This window comes from Mirounga leonina, unplaced genomic scaffold, assembly GCF_011800145.1.
Source record: "Mirounga leonina isolate KUSES-001 unplaced genomic scaffold, KU_Mleo_1.0 Mir_94, whole genome shotgun sequence".
NCBI classification, from domain to species: domain Eukaryota; kingdom Metazoa; phylum Chordata; class Mammalia; order Carnivora; family Phocidae; genus Mirounga; species Mirounga leonina.
Window position 1 is genome coordinate 2,012,968 of NW_023270855.1, and position 15,421 is coordinate 2,028,388.

At 55.4% G+C, this 15,421-nt stretch overlaps 1 protein-coding gene across 1 annotated transcript in view; it reads right to left on the reverse strand.

Moving 5' to 3' along the window:
- Nucleotides 1-7,774: 7,774 nt before the first annotated feature.
- The window catches only part of RUVBL1 (RuvB like AAA ATPase 1), a 41,559-nt gene continuing 33,912 nt past the window's right edge, over nucleotides 7,775-15,421 (reverse strand). Inside the window, exons 9-11 of the mRNA XM_034996643.1 lie at nucleotides 13,782-13,884; nucleotides 9,429-9,520; nucleotides 7,775-8,168 (exon numbers count right to left, since the gene is read on the reverse strand). Coding sequence (XP_034852534.1) covers nucleotides 8,009-8,168; nucleotides 9,429-9,520; nucleotides 13,782-13,884 — 355 coding nt within the window. The 3' untranslated portion in view covers nucleotides 7,775-8,008. The remainder of the gene's footprint in view (nucleotides 8,169-9,428; nucleotides 9,521-13,781; nucleotides 13,885-15,421) is intronic.

Below are 15,421 nucleotides of genomic sequence, written 5' to 3' on the forward strand. Positions count from 1 at the left end.
CGCCCCTGCCCCATGCCCCACCCCAGCCTGCTCCTGTTGAAAGCTTGTGCTGGGCCCAAGTCCCAGCCAGGCTGAGAAGTCCTCGAGAAGCTCAGGTGCAGTGGGGAAGATGGGTGAGCCTCCGATCCCTGCCCCAAGAGGTGGGCCATGTCCTAGGGAAGAGTGTGGCTTCCTGAGGGCCAGGGGGTGGGCATGTGACCACCATCCAAGGATCAGCAAAAGCTCTAGTACGAACTTTAACCCCCACCAATGCCTGGTTCTGGAGAGTCCCAGGAACGCCCCGTAGTAGCAATGCCCACCTCACTCCCCTGCCCCAACATTCTGGGACTTTCCATCACCCTGCCCCAGAACCTTTGGCCAGCCCACCTCCACATCACCCACTCCTTTCCATTCGACACACATTATTGAGCCCCTGGGGGTAAAGGGGTCAGGAGTTGATTGTACCCTCAGAAAGCTCATGCCCCAGCAATGGGAGTTCTGCAACGTCCGCCAAGCCTCCGCGCTCTCCCCAGTTTGCCTGTTTTTGTCGGCCTGACAAATTCCTGTTCACCCTTCAAAGCCCAGCTTAATGAAGCTGGAAACATCCAAATGCCCATCAGAAGGGGACTGGATAAATTACAGCAGCTCCCTCCCATGGAACAGAACTTGGAGGACATTCCATATATGCTATGAGAAGAATCTCCAAGATGTGCTGTTGAGGGAGAAGAAAACTGCCAAGAAGCAGGAACAGTGCTCGCTACTATCTGTGTTTAAGAAGTTGGGGCCGGGGTGGTGGGGGAGGGGGTGGTGAGATTGTGCATCGGGAACAGGTCAAGCAATTTCTCATGAATCTGAACATACACCCATCCTACACCCGGCTCTTCCGCTCCTGGGCATTTACCCAAGAGAAATAAAAATCTATGCCTATACAAAGACTTCTACAGAACGTTTGGGCACCTGGCTGGCTGTCGGGGGAGCACACGACTCTTGATCTCCAGGTTGTTAAGTTCAAGCCCCACGTTGGGTGGAGGGATTACTTAAAAAGAGTGTACATCACACACACATTCTGTAATACCATTCACTATTTCATGAGAATATATTTGCTGAATATTAGAAAAGAATTAAAAACAAGACAGGCATCTCTAACATTTCTCTCCTTGAAAGAAATAGCTTATTCATGAAAGCTGAAAAGTGAGAATGGGCCAAACAGCCAACAACAGGTACACGGATGAGTAAAGGGTGGTACACCCATAGAGCGGCATCTCCAGAAATCTGGACAAAGCACCGATACACACCACAGCATGCATGAATCTCAGGCGCAGGGGCCTGTGTGACTGAAGGAAACCAGTCACGAGAGAGTGTATACACACCGTACAATCCCATTTTTAAGAAGCCCCAGAGCAGGCAAAGCTTATCCACGGTGAGAACATCCAGAATAGTTCTCTCTCTCTCTCTCTAGTGTGTTAGAGACTGACTGGGAAGAGGCACAAGGGAACTTTTCTAGGGCAACAGTAACATCTTTGATAGGGTTTGGGTTTCACTTGTCAAAACTCATGGATTGGTCCACTTAGGATTAGTGCATTTCACCGTGTATAAATTTAACCTTAAAAGAAAAACACGGGGCACCTGGGTGGCTCAGATGGTTAAGCATCTGCCTTCGGCTCACGTAATGATCTCCAGGTCCTGGGATCCAGCCCCGCATCCCTCTGCCCCTCCCCCTGCTCGTGCTCTCTCTCACTCTCTGTCTAATAAATAAAATCTTTAAAAAAGAGAAAAACACAAATACTGAACTCTAGATAACTATATGTATGCTACAGTATTGGGGGATGAAGCGTGATGGCTGCAACCTGCTTTGGAATGAATGAGAAAAGATTGGATGAACTTGGATGCAGGGAAGGCTGGAGAGCATCTAGATGATATGGATGGTCACTGTACAGTTCCTGCTACTTTTTATGTTTGGAATTTTCCATTACATGTTGGGAAGCACACTATGCATGCGGCACTGGCTTGCATACACAGAACATCTCTGGCGGGGTACACCGGTGTAAGGCGGGCTGCTTCCACAGGGGAAGATGGGATGGCTGAGGGCAGGGGGAGAGGAAAGTTCTTCACCGTACACTCCTTTTGCTTTTTACATTTTGAACCATGATCTAAATTATACATTTAAATATATATATGGATATGTATTATTATTATTCTTAATTATTAGAAATCCAGCTCAGTAAGATTTCCCTGGCTGCTCTATTCCCACCGGCAGTTTGGGACAGACACTCCCTCCCTGCCCGCCCTGCCTCGGTCTTCATTGCAGGGAGGCGGGCTGGGCCGCTGTGGGTCCGCTGCGATCTCGGTCCCTAAGGCCAGGCTTAGCCTCGGCCGCCACCCTCCGACCGGGCCGGGGCCGGGGCCGGGAGGCGCGACGCGGGGCAGGCGCTGTGCGCGTCTGGCCGCGCGAGGGCGCTGTGGCTCCGCTGTGGGGAGGCTCTCCAGACCCCCGGAAAGCGAAAAGGGAGAGGGACTGGCATTGTCCCCGCTGCCGCTCGCCCCTGAGACACCGCCGCCCACCGGATAGGTCGCAGCTAGGCCCCTCCCCCGCGCTTGCCCCCAGTCACTCTGGCCACTCGGGCTCCCCGCCTACTAGGTACACCCCATCCCCGCTATCCCCGGCCTGCGGCGGCTGGCCTCCCCGCGCTCAGGTCACCTCCTCTGGGAAGCCCTCCGGGCGCCTCCCTTAGCACCAGGCCCACGGCTCCTTCCTATCAGTTTATCGACGGGTGGGTGAGCTGACGCGGTCTCCGAGGCTGACCGTCCCAGGCGGCCTGGCTCTTTCCCCCGGAGAGGCCGGGGGACAGCTCACCTCCGGTGCATCTGTGGACATTGGCCCTGGCGGTCCGCCAGCTCCTCGCGGTCACCTGGTGCGGCGCGGGCAGGACAGACAGGGTGAACCCAGGGCGCCGAGCTGAAGGCGGGGTGTCCTGCGGGGCAGCGCTGTGAGTGGGCCCTTCAGGCGCAGGACTGGCAGGAGGGTAGGGGCAACCACGAGCCTTGCGATTTGTCCCCTGGGCCATGGGGACCTATGAGAGGGTTTTGAGTAGGGGCCTGACTGGGTCACATCTGGAGTTTCCAAAGATGGCGGGGACAGTGGGGAGAGGCCTGCAAAGGCTGAGGAGCCTGGTGGCCCTGGTAGCAGAGGCCTGGGCCAGGCAGGGGCAGGGAGAAGAGGTGACATTAGCTGTCCCCCCAACTCCCGGCCCTCCGTGCGCTAACAGCCGGGGTCACGCAGGCCCCTGGGTGACCGGGACACGTGGGCCAGAGCAAGCCTTGGCGACACCTCTGTGCCCGTTGTGCATGTACTTGCCCCAGCCCTGGTGCCTGGGTCCCCCACACGCGTGACCTGGGTCCTGCCGGGCCCGTGAACACGCGCTCCCAGTGTGTGCCCCAGACCCGCATTCCGCCACCCCTCGGTGACCCCTGTGCCCCAGTGGGAGAGGGCGGTGTCGCATCCCACCCCGCGCGGCCCTCCGCGCCGCTGCCCGCGTCCCCATTAATCACGCGGCGCTGACGGCGCCGATCTGCGCGCGGGCGGCGTGACGGGGACGGGGACGGCGGGTGACGGAGCGGGCAATCGGCGGGCGCCCATCGGCCCATCTTATCGCGCCGGCCCAGCCGCCGCCCGCCGCGCGCCGCCCATTGATCGCGGCGGGCCGGGGCCGGGGGTCAGCGCGGGCCGGGCCGGCCTGACAGGCGCATCCATCGCCGCCCAGACGCGCGCTGATGGCGGCACGGGCGGCGCGGCCCGGCCATTAATCACCGCGCCTGCCGCCGAGTGACGGGGAGGGGCGACGGGGCCAGCCGGGCCGACAGCCAGCCCCCGCGGCCGGCCCACCGCTTCCCCAGCACCCGGCCCTGCTGCGCGGCTCGCCCCGCACCCTGGGCTGCCCAGTCACCGTGCGCCGGCCTCCGGCTGGACCCCGCGGGCCTGCCGCCCCGGGTGAATGGGAGGGGGAGGCGTGGGGAGCGCGCAGTACGTGGGCCCAGGTGGACCCTGCTCTGCTCCCGGCGGGACGGTTTCCCAGAGACCAAAAGGGAGGGTTGGCCTGGCCGCGGGGTCGCTACTGCTTGGCGGGCACAAGGGGGCAGCCGTGTCTCCCCTCTGGCTGCTCCAGCCCTGGCTGGGCCTGGGAGGCTTGGGGGGCCCGCGGGCCCAGTGAGGGGCAGCACATGGTTTTTGCAAGTTGTGGACACCGGAGGAAAAGCTCATGCCTTGACCGGTTCTCTCTTCCCTGCTCCGGAGCTTGTGTGGCCCTGAGCAGTCGCTGGTCCTTTGCACCTAACAGAAGGGTCCAGCCACCTGGGATTTCCAGGCCTTTCCAAGGGCCTGCTGCCTGAGATAGCGAGGCGTGGAGCCTAGCCAGCTTCTGCCTCCTGTTGGACAAACTGTGACCTTCTCTTCTCCCAAGAGGGTCAGGAATTGGGAGCTCTTTGCTGAATTTCAGTACATCTGGAGCACCTGATACAGCCACACAGCAGCCCCCCATGGCCCCACATCCATCTAATGGGATAAGATTGCCCCCATCTTATAGATGAGGAAACCAAAGCTCATAGGACCAGAAGGGACTAGCCTCACCAGGACCAAGGGCCAAACCCAATCAAAACCACATCCCTGTGTGCCGTGCCCCCAGAACCAGGTTGCTCCTGTCTTCCACCTGTTGCCTGTCTGGGACCCTCAAGAGCAGGACTGGCCATTGGGGATGCCGAGAACTGCCGGGTGACCAATGTTTGCTGCTTTCCTGGCCGAAGCCTGCTGACCCTGGGGTCAGCTATGGAGGCCAGCAGGGAGTACACCCCCACCGTTGTGCAGCTGATTTATTAGAAAAACGTTTGCTAACCAAGAAGTCCTTTTCTGGTGTGACACCACCATCTATCTGTTTAGTCCTAAAAACACAGTAGTATCCTATGAACCAATCTAGGAAGTGCATCCTAAGAGGTATGATGGTAAGAAGACATTTGGGCTGAGAAGGAGGGGGACAAGGGGACTTCCCAGCGGGGGCTGGGGACATTGTCTTTCAGGAGCCCTTCCAGCATCCACACGCATCTCTGCATCTCCAAGGCCATTAGCACAGAACTGGGGAGCTGGGATTTACATGCAAACCCCCTTGCCAGGAGGCCCCCAAGAGAGCCTGGGCCCGGAGCTTGGAACACCAGCCACTTCTATGACCAGCCCCCACCCTGACTCACTTTAATATTACAACAATTTTTCACGCTGGAGCTGAAATAGTGCAAAAAATGGGGCTGCTGTAATTGTTGTTAGATTGTGTGTCAGCCTGATAAGATGTAACAAATATTTTCCTCCCCACCAGGGTCTGTTTCCCTCTTGGTAATGGATGGAGAAACTTCTCATAGTCGGCGAGGGATCGGTCGTAAAAACTTCGCCTGGAAGATTAATGTAATAATCACAGGCCTTGCTGGGAAAAATAGGAAAATTAAAATAACCCAACCTTCCTACCTATCCAGAACCATCTCCCTCACTGGAGCACAGATGAGCGAGGTGGGCCAGCTCCCTGGGCACCATCAAGGCCAAGATCCTGGAGGAGCTGGAGCAGGGGGCCTGTGACCCCCCTCCCCGCCGCACCTCCTCACCCAGACTTGCTCTGGCCATCCAGGTTCCCGGAGCAGCGGGGAGGACTCTGTCCTCACCTGTGCTGGAGAGGTTTGCCAGCACCCCTGCTTCTATCCTGCTCCTCAAACCCTGTGGAAGGTGTGGGGGCTGGGGGGAGAGGCCCCGGCTGGGGCAGAGCCCGCCCTGGTCCTCTGGGGCATCCGAGGCAAGTCAGCGTCCTCACACCTGCCCCTGCTGGCCTCACCTGCCTGGTACGGAGCTCAGATCTTGAAGGCCCCGCTGCCAAGTCAGCGCAGAGGAAGGTGGTACAGCCGTGGGGTTAGGAGCACGGCCTCCAGCCTGGCTGACTGCAAATGCTGGTTCCACCTCTTACTAGCTGACCAGCACTGAACCTGTCCCAATCTCCTGGGGCTACCGTGAGAACATGGAAGGGGATGGCTCCAGTACCCGATAGCTCTTGCCACACCTGAGGTGTCATTCTTCTTTCCTACCGTGGCTTGGGTTGGGAGGCCAGAGGCACAGGCACAAGGACAGAGGATCTGGGCAGCCCGGGCAGGCTGCAGAGTTCAGCCCTGACTTCAGGAAGCGTCTCACCATCCCCCACCGGACCCGGTCTCCTCCCTGCCCCCACTTCCCCCAGGACCCCCATGCCGGCACCTCCCTCAGGGTCCGGACCCACAGAAGATCCATTCTGACAACACAGATTAGCTGGGGCCTTCCTGGGGCATGAGTATGGCCAGGGGACCCTCGGAGGGCTAGATGGACGCCCACAGCATGACCTCAGCCCTCCTGCCTGGAGTGTCCTGGACACGCTCAGGTGGATATCACTCATACAACAGTTGTGCCTGCCCCACAAGGCCCTCATGGCTGACTGGGATTAAAGCCCTGACTGGATCAAGATACCTATCTTGGTGGGTCCCCTCTCCTGTCCACTGAGAGCGCAGAGGCCCTTGCGCATGTGGGCAGAGAACCAACGAGCCTTTACTGAGGCACGGCTTCTGTGGCTAAGCCGGCTGACGAGGCCTGGGCAGAGCAGAGGCAGAAAGTTGTGCTTATCCTACCAGGCAAGATGTTCCACTGTGCTGTCAGGGCTGCCATTGCCCCTTCCTCTCAAGGGGCTGAAAGCCCCACTCAGTGGACTAACATGTCAAAGGGACACAGGAGCCAACCAAAAGAGCTCTCACAGTCAAAACTGGACCAATCTGAGCCACAGAATAATGTAGTATTGGATTATAACCCCAAGCATATGATAAATATCCCTGACCCACACTGATATAAATGATTAATACACAAATGGGAGACAATGGGGAGAACAGATACCTCCTGTGCAGAAGAATTCCAAATAATTTATGTAGATACCCAGCCCTCAAGAAGATGGAGCAGAGGGGCGCCTGGGTGGCTCAGTCGGTTAGGCATCTGCCTTTGGCTCAGGTCATGATCCCAGGGCCCTGGGATCGAGCCCCGGGTCAGGCTCCCGGCTCAGTTATCTGCCTCTCCCTCTAGCCTCCCCCGCTCCTCATGCATGCACTCTCTCTCAAATAAATCTTTAAAAAAAAGGGGTGAGGGGGTGGAGCAGAACTCCCCAGCCTTACATGTGGGCTGCTTAGTGACTCCTTCCAAAGAGGACACCATGGAGGATGCACAGGACACCCAGGTGACTGCGGCCAGCCAGCCATCAACAGGGGGAGGTCACACGGATACGAACCCTCAGTGCGGTGTGATGGCGATGGCACTGCACCTCGGTGGTCTGCCACCAAGAACCCAAAACCCTGGGTGACCACGAGAAACCCATCAAACCAACCCGCTGCAGGATATTCAACAGAACACCTGACCAGCACGCCTCTTTCCGTCGAGGTAGAAAAAACAAGGAACTGTCCTAGCCAAGAGGAACTGAAGGAGGGCATGATGGCTAAACGTGACGTGGCATCCTGGGTGGGATCCCGGGACAGATGAGGCCGCTCAGTAACCCAGGGGAGGTGAGTAGGGTACAACAACACATTAACTTCGGCTCATTAGCTGGGACAATGTGCCATACCAGCCCTGTGGGATATTAACAGTAAGCAAAGCGGCATGAGGTGTATGGGAACTCCCTATACTATCTTCACAACAATTCTGGAAATCTAAAATTATTCTAAAATACAAAGTTTATTTTTAAAAAAATCAAGAGAGAGAGACAGGTCATCAAAATAACCTACAAGGATTTATTAGAAAACATGCCAGGTGAGGCAGGGTTCCTTCAAAGCAACCGCAGGAGAAGTTACGGTAATTTAAAAAGCAACACTTTCCACACTGAGCTGGTGCTGACCGCCGTGGCCAGAGGGGACAGAGCCCAAAGCGCAGGGGGAGCCTCCTGCTCGCAGGCGGCACCCAGCCAGGCACGCCCGGAGTCTCTCCGGAACACCTCAGCTGTCTTCACTTCATGTACTTATCCTGCTGGTCAGCCAGGATTTTGGCCGAGGACTTGGCATCGTAGAAGAGCTCACTGATTTCCTCGACGTGCTCTTTCTCGATACTGTCCTTCCCATTGATCTTAGCCAGCAAGTTGGCTGGGGTCAGCAGCTGCACCGAGTACCTAGAGTGACAGGGGCCAGGGCAGGGGTGAGACGGGGCCACGGGTGGGAGACCCCTCACCACACCAGCAAGGCCTGCCATCATGACCCCATCAGAGGAGGGAAGTCACCAGCACGACACATCCTAGCCCCCAAATCTCTGTCAGTCTAGTTCTCTGTAACAGCAGTAACTACACTGCTAGTTCAAAGAGACCACAGGGGCGCCTGGCTGGCTCAGTCGGTTAAGCGTCTGACTCTGGATCTCCGCTCAGGTCTTGATCTCACGGTCGTTGAGTTCAAGCCCCATGTTGGGCTCCACACTGGGCATGGAGCCTACTTACAAAAGTAAATAAGGGGCGCCTGGGTGGCTCAGTCGTTAAGTGTCTGCCTTCGGCTCAGATCATGATCCCTGGGGAGTAGGAGAGGGAGAAGCCTATTTCTCCCTCTCCCACTCCCCCTGCTTATGTTCCCTCTCTTGCTGTGCTGTGCCTCTCTCTGTCAAATAAATTAATAAAATCTTAAAAAAAAAAGTAAATAAAATAAAATCTTTAAAGTTGGGGGGGGGACCACAAACTGGTGTACACAGGCGCAGGCCAGAAATGCTAAGGCCCAGACTGGGACACTGCCCACAGCAGGCAAATGAACACACAGCCAACTAAAAGCACGTTCCCCCTGCAAAGGCACGAACTCTGGGAGTTTTTAGAGCACCACTCCACCCAAATAAAACAGCTTGCCATTCTGCTTCAACCTTGGAGCAAGGAACAGACTCAAAGGGAAACAGAAATAGGGACTGGGGTCATGACTTCACAAGCACTAAGAGGGACATCCTGCAGGCAGCTGGCTTCGGACCACTGGTGAACAGTCAGGAGAGCAAATCTGTGTCCGCACTCATCCTTCCCCCTCCCTGCCCGCCTCAGCCTGGAGAAGAGCCCCATGGGAAGGGCCGAGCACAGCCTGGCCAGTGAGCCGTCTGCCTTGGACCCTGATCTCAGGATTGTCTGTTGCCTCCACCAAGAAGGCTGGCAAGCTCTCCACACGGGAGCATCTGCTACAGGACAAGGGGACCTAACCTGTTACTCTAGCTCTATGAACATCATCACCTGAATATTCCGCATTCTAAATCACAGTGCCCAGGACAAGACCCATCATAGCAATGAGGGCAGACATGGTCCTATGCCCTGGGAGAGGGATCCGCCTTTATGTCCCAGGGCCCTCCGGTGGCCCCACTGGGCCCTTGGGCAGGCACCAGCAGGTGGGGAGCAGCTCCGGGCAGACGCGCTCACCTCAGAGTTGTCTTGGTACCGATCTCCCCCAGGTGGTTCAGCGCCTCCTCACTGATGTTGATTCCTTCTGTCTGGGCTCGGATTTTAATGATCTTTTGGAGGAGAAAGACCATGATCAACAGTGACTGACCTCAAGTGTCCCCTTTATCAAGTGCTTTAAAAACGACCTTGTCCCATGTGTCTTGTCCTGCATCATCAGTGCTGAAGAGCCCCAAACCCGGGCTGGAGGGGCAGAGAGCTGGCCTCTGCCCAGGACTTCTGGCCCGGCACACCTCGGGGCTCCAGCCACACCACGTTCTGTGTGAACGGCTTACAGCCTGGGCTCACAGTGACTAGAAGGCAGCTGGTACCCCTGGAGGTGTGCGCCAGGGTAGCTCAGCCCCTGCCTCCCCAGCCTCCCTAATGCAGTACCTAGATCTGGAGAACACAGGCCCCTCCGAAACCTGCCAGGGCTCCCTCCAGGGCTCTAACCTTCCTCCCCAGCATGGGCACCACCACCTATAAGCACTCAGGCAAGAAGAGACATTTTTTATTTGCTTGATAAATACGATGGTTAAATAAATCAAAAAAGTTACTTTTAAAGATTTACCAGCCCTCATAACATCGCTGGGAGATATCTAATCTATCACGAAGAGGCTGACGCTTGTTGCAGTGTGAAGATCCCGGTGAAGCTGAGGGGAGGCGGGCTGGCGGCGGGGCCGCTGTAACACACATGGCCCCAGGATCCTGCAGGCGCACCAGCACTGAGTGATAAGGGGCAGCCGGGATAATGATGTTGTGTGTTGGGGAGCCGAGATAACTCGAGGACTTCGAGCCTCATATAATACAGGAATTTTTCACTTTGGCAGCTTCGTAAACAAGATATCAAGAAGCCCTTGTTTAAATTAAAGCCATAAAAACACCCAAGGTAGAGGAATAGGAAATGGGAAAGACTGAGCCCCCAGCTAAAGCCTTGCAAGGGGAAGAGAGGGACCAGAGGTTCAGGAGCCAGACTCTGAATTCACACCAGCCCTGAGGCTCTGAGGCAGAGACCCACTGGGGCAGGACACTCAGTGTCTGGGAACTCCGGTGCGGGCACCTCGCATGTCAGCTGCCGTGAGTGGGGAAAGTCGTGCTCCAGAGGAAAGTCAGGTCTCGCAGAACTGGACAAGGGCAGAGGCCAAGGTAGACGAGGCTGCACGAGCCAGGGCAGGTGGCACGTCTGCCGCAGGCCACTGGTGCCGCAGGGCGGAGGGCAGGTGCCCGCAGGGAAGTTCCATCTGGTCCAAAGAGACTCAAAACTTAAGACTTCTGTATGAGATGTCCCAATTTCTAAATGTTGGCAACTTGTTTGAGTCACTCACAATCACAGCACTGGCTACATAGAACTTTCCATTCAGCCAGTGGGCTGCCAGGTATGACCTCTGTCAAAAGACTCTTAGCTTATGCATGAGGAGTTCCAATGTCCAGGGGCCAAAGCTAAATGTAGCCGAGGCAAGGGAAGTTACTGGATAGGCCTAAGGATGGCACAAAAAAGAGCAGGAAGAGAGATCCCTGCTCCTGGCTCCAACCACAGGAGTCCCCTCTGACCACACCAGCCAGAGTCAGAGAGGTTTGTGCTCTAACAGAAAAGGGCTTTGCCCTGACAGCTGGGGATTAAGGAAACCTCAAGGTCCTGCCAAGAAAAATGTCCTCTGGGGGACTTCGGAAACTCTAGGGAGATGCAAATACTGAATCCGAGAGCCTGGTCAAGGGGAGAGCTTCAGCCCAGAGCATCTGGCCTTCAGCAAGTTGCACAGCATTCAGAGTCGGGCTTCAGGAATGTCAGGGCCACTCTGCTCTCACTCTCTCTCTCGAGAGCAGGTCAGAGCAATCCCAAGAGCTCCTGTTTCAGACTGCTCGGAAATGGACAGTTCATAAATTAGATCTTTAATCATTTAATAACCTGCAGGGATAGTTTATGAGGGTGTCGGCACTGATGGCAGAGTACACAAGTTACATTTACTTTGTTTTTTTAAAAACCTACCCAGGCTCCAGTAAAAATGCTGAGGTTATCCCTTGAGCCCATCAGAACAAAGCAAAGCGAGTCCTGGCAGCTGCTGTGACCTCTGCTCACCCTCCTGACTGAGCCAAGAAGGGAACCAGCCCAGGAGCCAGAAGCACAGTGCAGAACTTTCCAGGAGAGCTCAGACCCCACGCTCCAGGGTCAAATGGAGGCAACAAAGGTGAACTGGCTCTGAGTGGGGTCCCAGCTCCGCAGCTTATCTCTGTGACCACAGGACCTTTGTAGTTCGGGACCCTCAAAGCCTGGTTACTGGGAGCTGCGGTAAGGCCCCCAGCGGGTAATGGTGAACACCTGTAAGCCATTAGTAGCAGTAATAACTGCGCTGGGACAAAGGATGGCCAGCCCAGTCCCCTCCCTCAGTTACTGTCACTCAGTCCTCACAACAACCTGGAAAAGAGAGAACAGACCTTCCAGAGGACAAAGAAGGCCAAGGATCACAGAGGTGTGCCAGTGGCTCAAGTCACGCGGCCACGAAGCACCTCAAGCGGGTGGGGCTGCCTCTCCTGGCAGGACGACACGGGGCTCCTGTCCCCACAGTAAGGATGCGGGGGCAACCAACTTTTCCTTTGCTTCTGTTCAGTGAATGCCTTGGCTTCAACCTAGCATTCATCCAGGAGCCGGAGACCACGATCTGGTGCCAGGGCCCCGGCCATGGACACTGTGTCCCCAACGGTGCGCCCGTGGCCGCCCTGCACTCTTACGGCTCTGGTGGTCCCCAGCTCCCTACATCACCATGGCACTGGCGGGCGCTGGCCGGGCTGGGGGGGGGCGGGGACCATGGTGAGCAGGGGGGCTGCCAGGGTGTGCCCTGGAGAGGCCCTCAGAGCTCCACAAGGAAAGGCCCCTCACAAACTGCCACAGGGAATCCACCCCCAACTGAGCTATGTCTAGCAGGTGGGAGCTAGTGGCCCGGTGAGGAAGAACATGGGCTTCCGGACCAGGCAGCCTGGACTCCGGTTTGTCAGTCCTGTCACTTACTGGCCACCGACAAGCTTTATGAACTTGGGCAGACGAGTGGGCCTGGGTCTCTGCGTCCTCATCTTTAAGAATGACAGTGATAACAGCTCTCCCACCTCACAGGTAATGGGGAGCAAATGGAATCACATTGGCTCAGTGTGTCCACAGGCCCAGCATGACATCCAACAAAGAGGGCCTGTGCTCTGTGAGAGGAGAGGGTCCAGGCAGGGCCCGCTGAGACATCAGTGCAGCCCTGGTCCACCTGATCTGTGGCCACACGGACCCCGCAGTGAGAGACCTACACCAGCAGCGAGACTCTCTGGCACAGGGTGGGCCAGGCAAGGCCACAGCACAGCAGTGCTGCCCCAGTGGGACACCAACCTAGGGCGCAGCCCACCGCTGAGCACGTGGCCTGGGCTCCGCACCCAGGGCTTGCCACTCAGGGACTGAGCCATACACAGGAAGAGAGGGGATCAAGCACTACCTGGCAGTACCAGGAGGAGGACTAGAAATTCTAAGTGTAAAGTGCCTGGGCACGTGGTACTCCAACTCCAGATAAAGCAAGAGACGAACGCTGTGGGGAGAGCTGGGACGGTGCCCCTTGGGGTAAGGCCCAACAGCAGACACCTGCTTCATTTCCCATCCTCAGGCCTAACGCAAATCGAGCTCGCACAGAATTCTGAGCATACACTCCGTGTCAGGTACACCTCCTTCAGCCTCTTATAGGTTAGTTTTAGGACCACCACTTCCAGGTACCCCTCTGAATTGTGTGACCCTGCTTCACCATCATCTCTGTGGCCTCCACAGCCCCCAGGAGACCTGCCACTAGTCACACTGGTTGCAGCAGATAGGCTCTCGGCCCCTCCAGGTTCTGTGCCCTTTTAGAGCCAGCCTGCTGTGGGTTCTGGTGGGACAGAGCACTTGGCTTTGCCTACTCAGCAGAAAAGGCCTCGGACAGGGCCTGGCCTAGACACCAAGAGTGACTGCTAAATCATATCTTATTGCCTCTGTCCTACAGCTGGTGGCCTCCCTAATGGCTGTCATCAAGTTGATTTTTTTCACTATCCCTTTCCTAAAGTTTATCAGAATGCATGTAGTAGAAGAGACAACAGCCAGGACCCACAGACCTTAGCTGAGGTTTGGGGATACCTCAGGCAACATCTCATCAGCCCACCCAGCTTTCGGACGGGAGGACTGAAGCCCCATACTATGACTTGCCCAAGTCCAGCAGCTAAGTGCCAGGATGGTGGTGGGAGCCAGGTCTGCTCCGTGGATACCTTTCTGCACAGCATCAGGGAACGCTAGGAGTAAATGAGGGGAGAAGAGGGAAGGGCGGGGGAAGGGAGGCTCACCTGTTTCATTTCCTGTGGGGTATACAGCATGGTCCGGATGATCATCACGCGGTCCAGAAGATCAAGAGGGATGCCATGAGGAGAGGTGATGTCTTCAGTACCCCTGCAAGGGCCAAAAGGATCACATCACCCAGGCCTCTCTGAGACCAGAAACTGGATACTGGAAACATGGCTGAGGTACTCACAATGATAAAGCAGGCAATTCACATCCTGAGTCAACCCATGACCACAGAGTGAACCAACTAACATTCAGGTGGCATCAAAAACAACTTCATTATTTTAGCAAATGTCAACACAGTAGGAAATTTGGGAAAGAGGGAAAAAAAAGGCCACCTAAAATCCTATTAAAAATATTCATATAGATATTTACCAAATTTTCAAATAGATGTCTTTATAAATCACACTAAGTGTGTAGATTTTTTTTGCTTTTTTCCATGCTGCTTCAGTCTTAATAACCCATCAAGGGGGCACCTGGGTGGCTCAGTCAGTTAAGTGTCTGCCTGCTCAGGTTGTGATCCCAGGGTCCTTCCTGGGATGGAGCCCCACATCCCCACATCAGGCTCCCTGCTCAGTGGGGAGTCTGCTTCTTCCTCTGCCTCTGTCCTCCCCACTGCTCGTGCAGGCATGCACTCTCTCTCTCAAATAAATAAACAAAATCTTAAAAAAAACAATAATCCATCAAGTATTTTCCTTAACCCAAACTGTTGGGCATTTAGGTAGTTTCCAACTGTTGCTATTATTAATGATGTTTGATAAACAATTTCATGCATACAGCCATAAACATTTCCTCAGCAACTCTCAGAGTACCTGCTACAATCCTGAATATGTTTGAATGAATGAGTGAACTAATTTCCACAGCTACATGAGTGATCTGATCTCAGTGCATTGTAACCAGCACAGGGTATTCTAATTCTTAAACATTGTGCTGCTTTAATGGTTTAGAAAAAGAAAGGGTGACACTTTGTTTGAATTTACATTTCCTTGATTATTAGTGAATCATTTGAATGTTTCCCTTAGATCCATTGATTATTTTCTTGCCTTTTGGGGACTGTCTAATCATGTCCTTTGTGCCTATTTTTCTCTCGAATCCTTAGCCAAGCCATAGGAAGAGCGGCCCAGGAGGGAGCCGTGCCAACCCGTGAGGCCACGAGACACCAGCTGCCCAGCAGGAGGCATGCCGAGCAGAGCTGGGAGCACACAAGGTCGGCTTCGGCCGCTGTGTCTGAAAGCCCAACGTGCTATGCTGCGCGCTCCTGCCTCAGCCTCCAAGAGTCGCAGCAGCAGCTCGATGTCAGCACTGACTCTGGCATTCCTAAACTTACGCCAGACTGCAGAGTCTATGGGGGCATAACTCATCAGTAGAACAGAGAACAAGGCAGGTCATTTGGATTTAGTTGTTAATATTACCAGAATATTCAGTTTCAAATATAAGTGAGCATTCAAGAAATACAACTTCAGTAAAGAAATCTAGCTGTTGAAATTCTATCCAGGGGCGCCTGGGTGGCTCAGTCGTTAAGCGTCTGCCTTCAGCTCAGGTCATGATCCCGGGGTCCTAGGATCGAGCCCCACATCGGGCTCCCTGCTCAGCAGGAAGCCTGCTTCTCCCTCTCCCACTCCCCCTGCTTGTGTTCCTTCTCTCG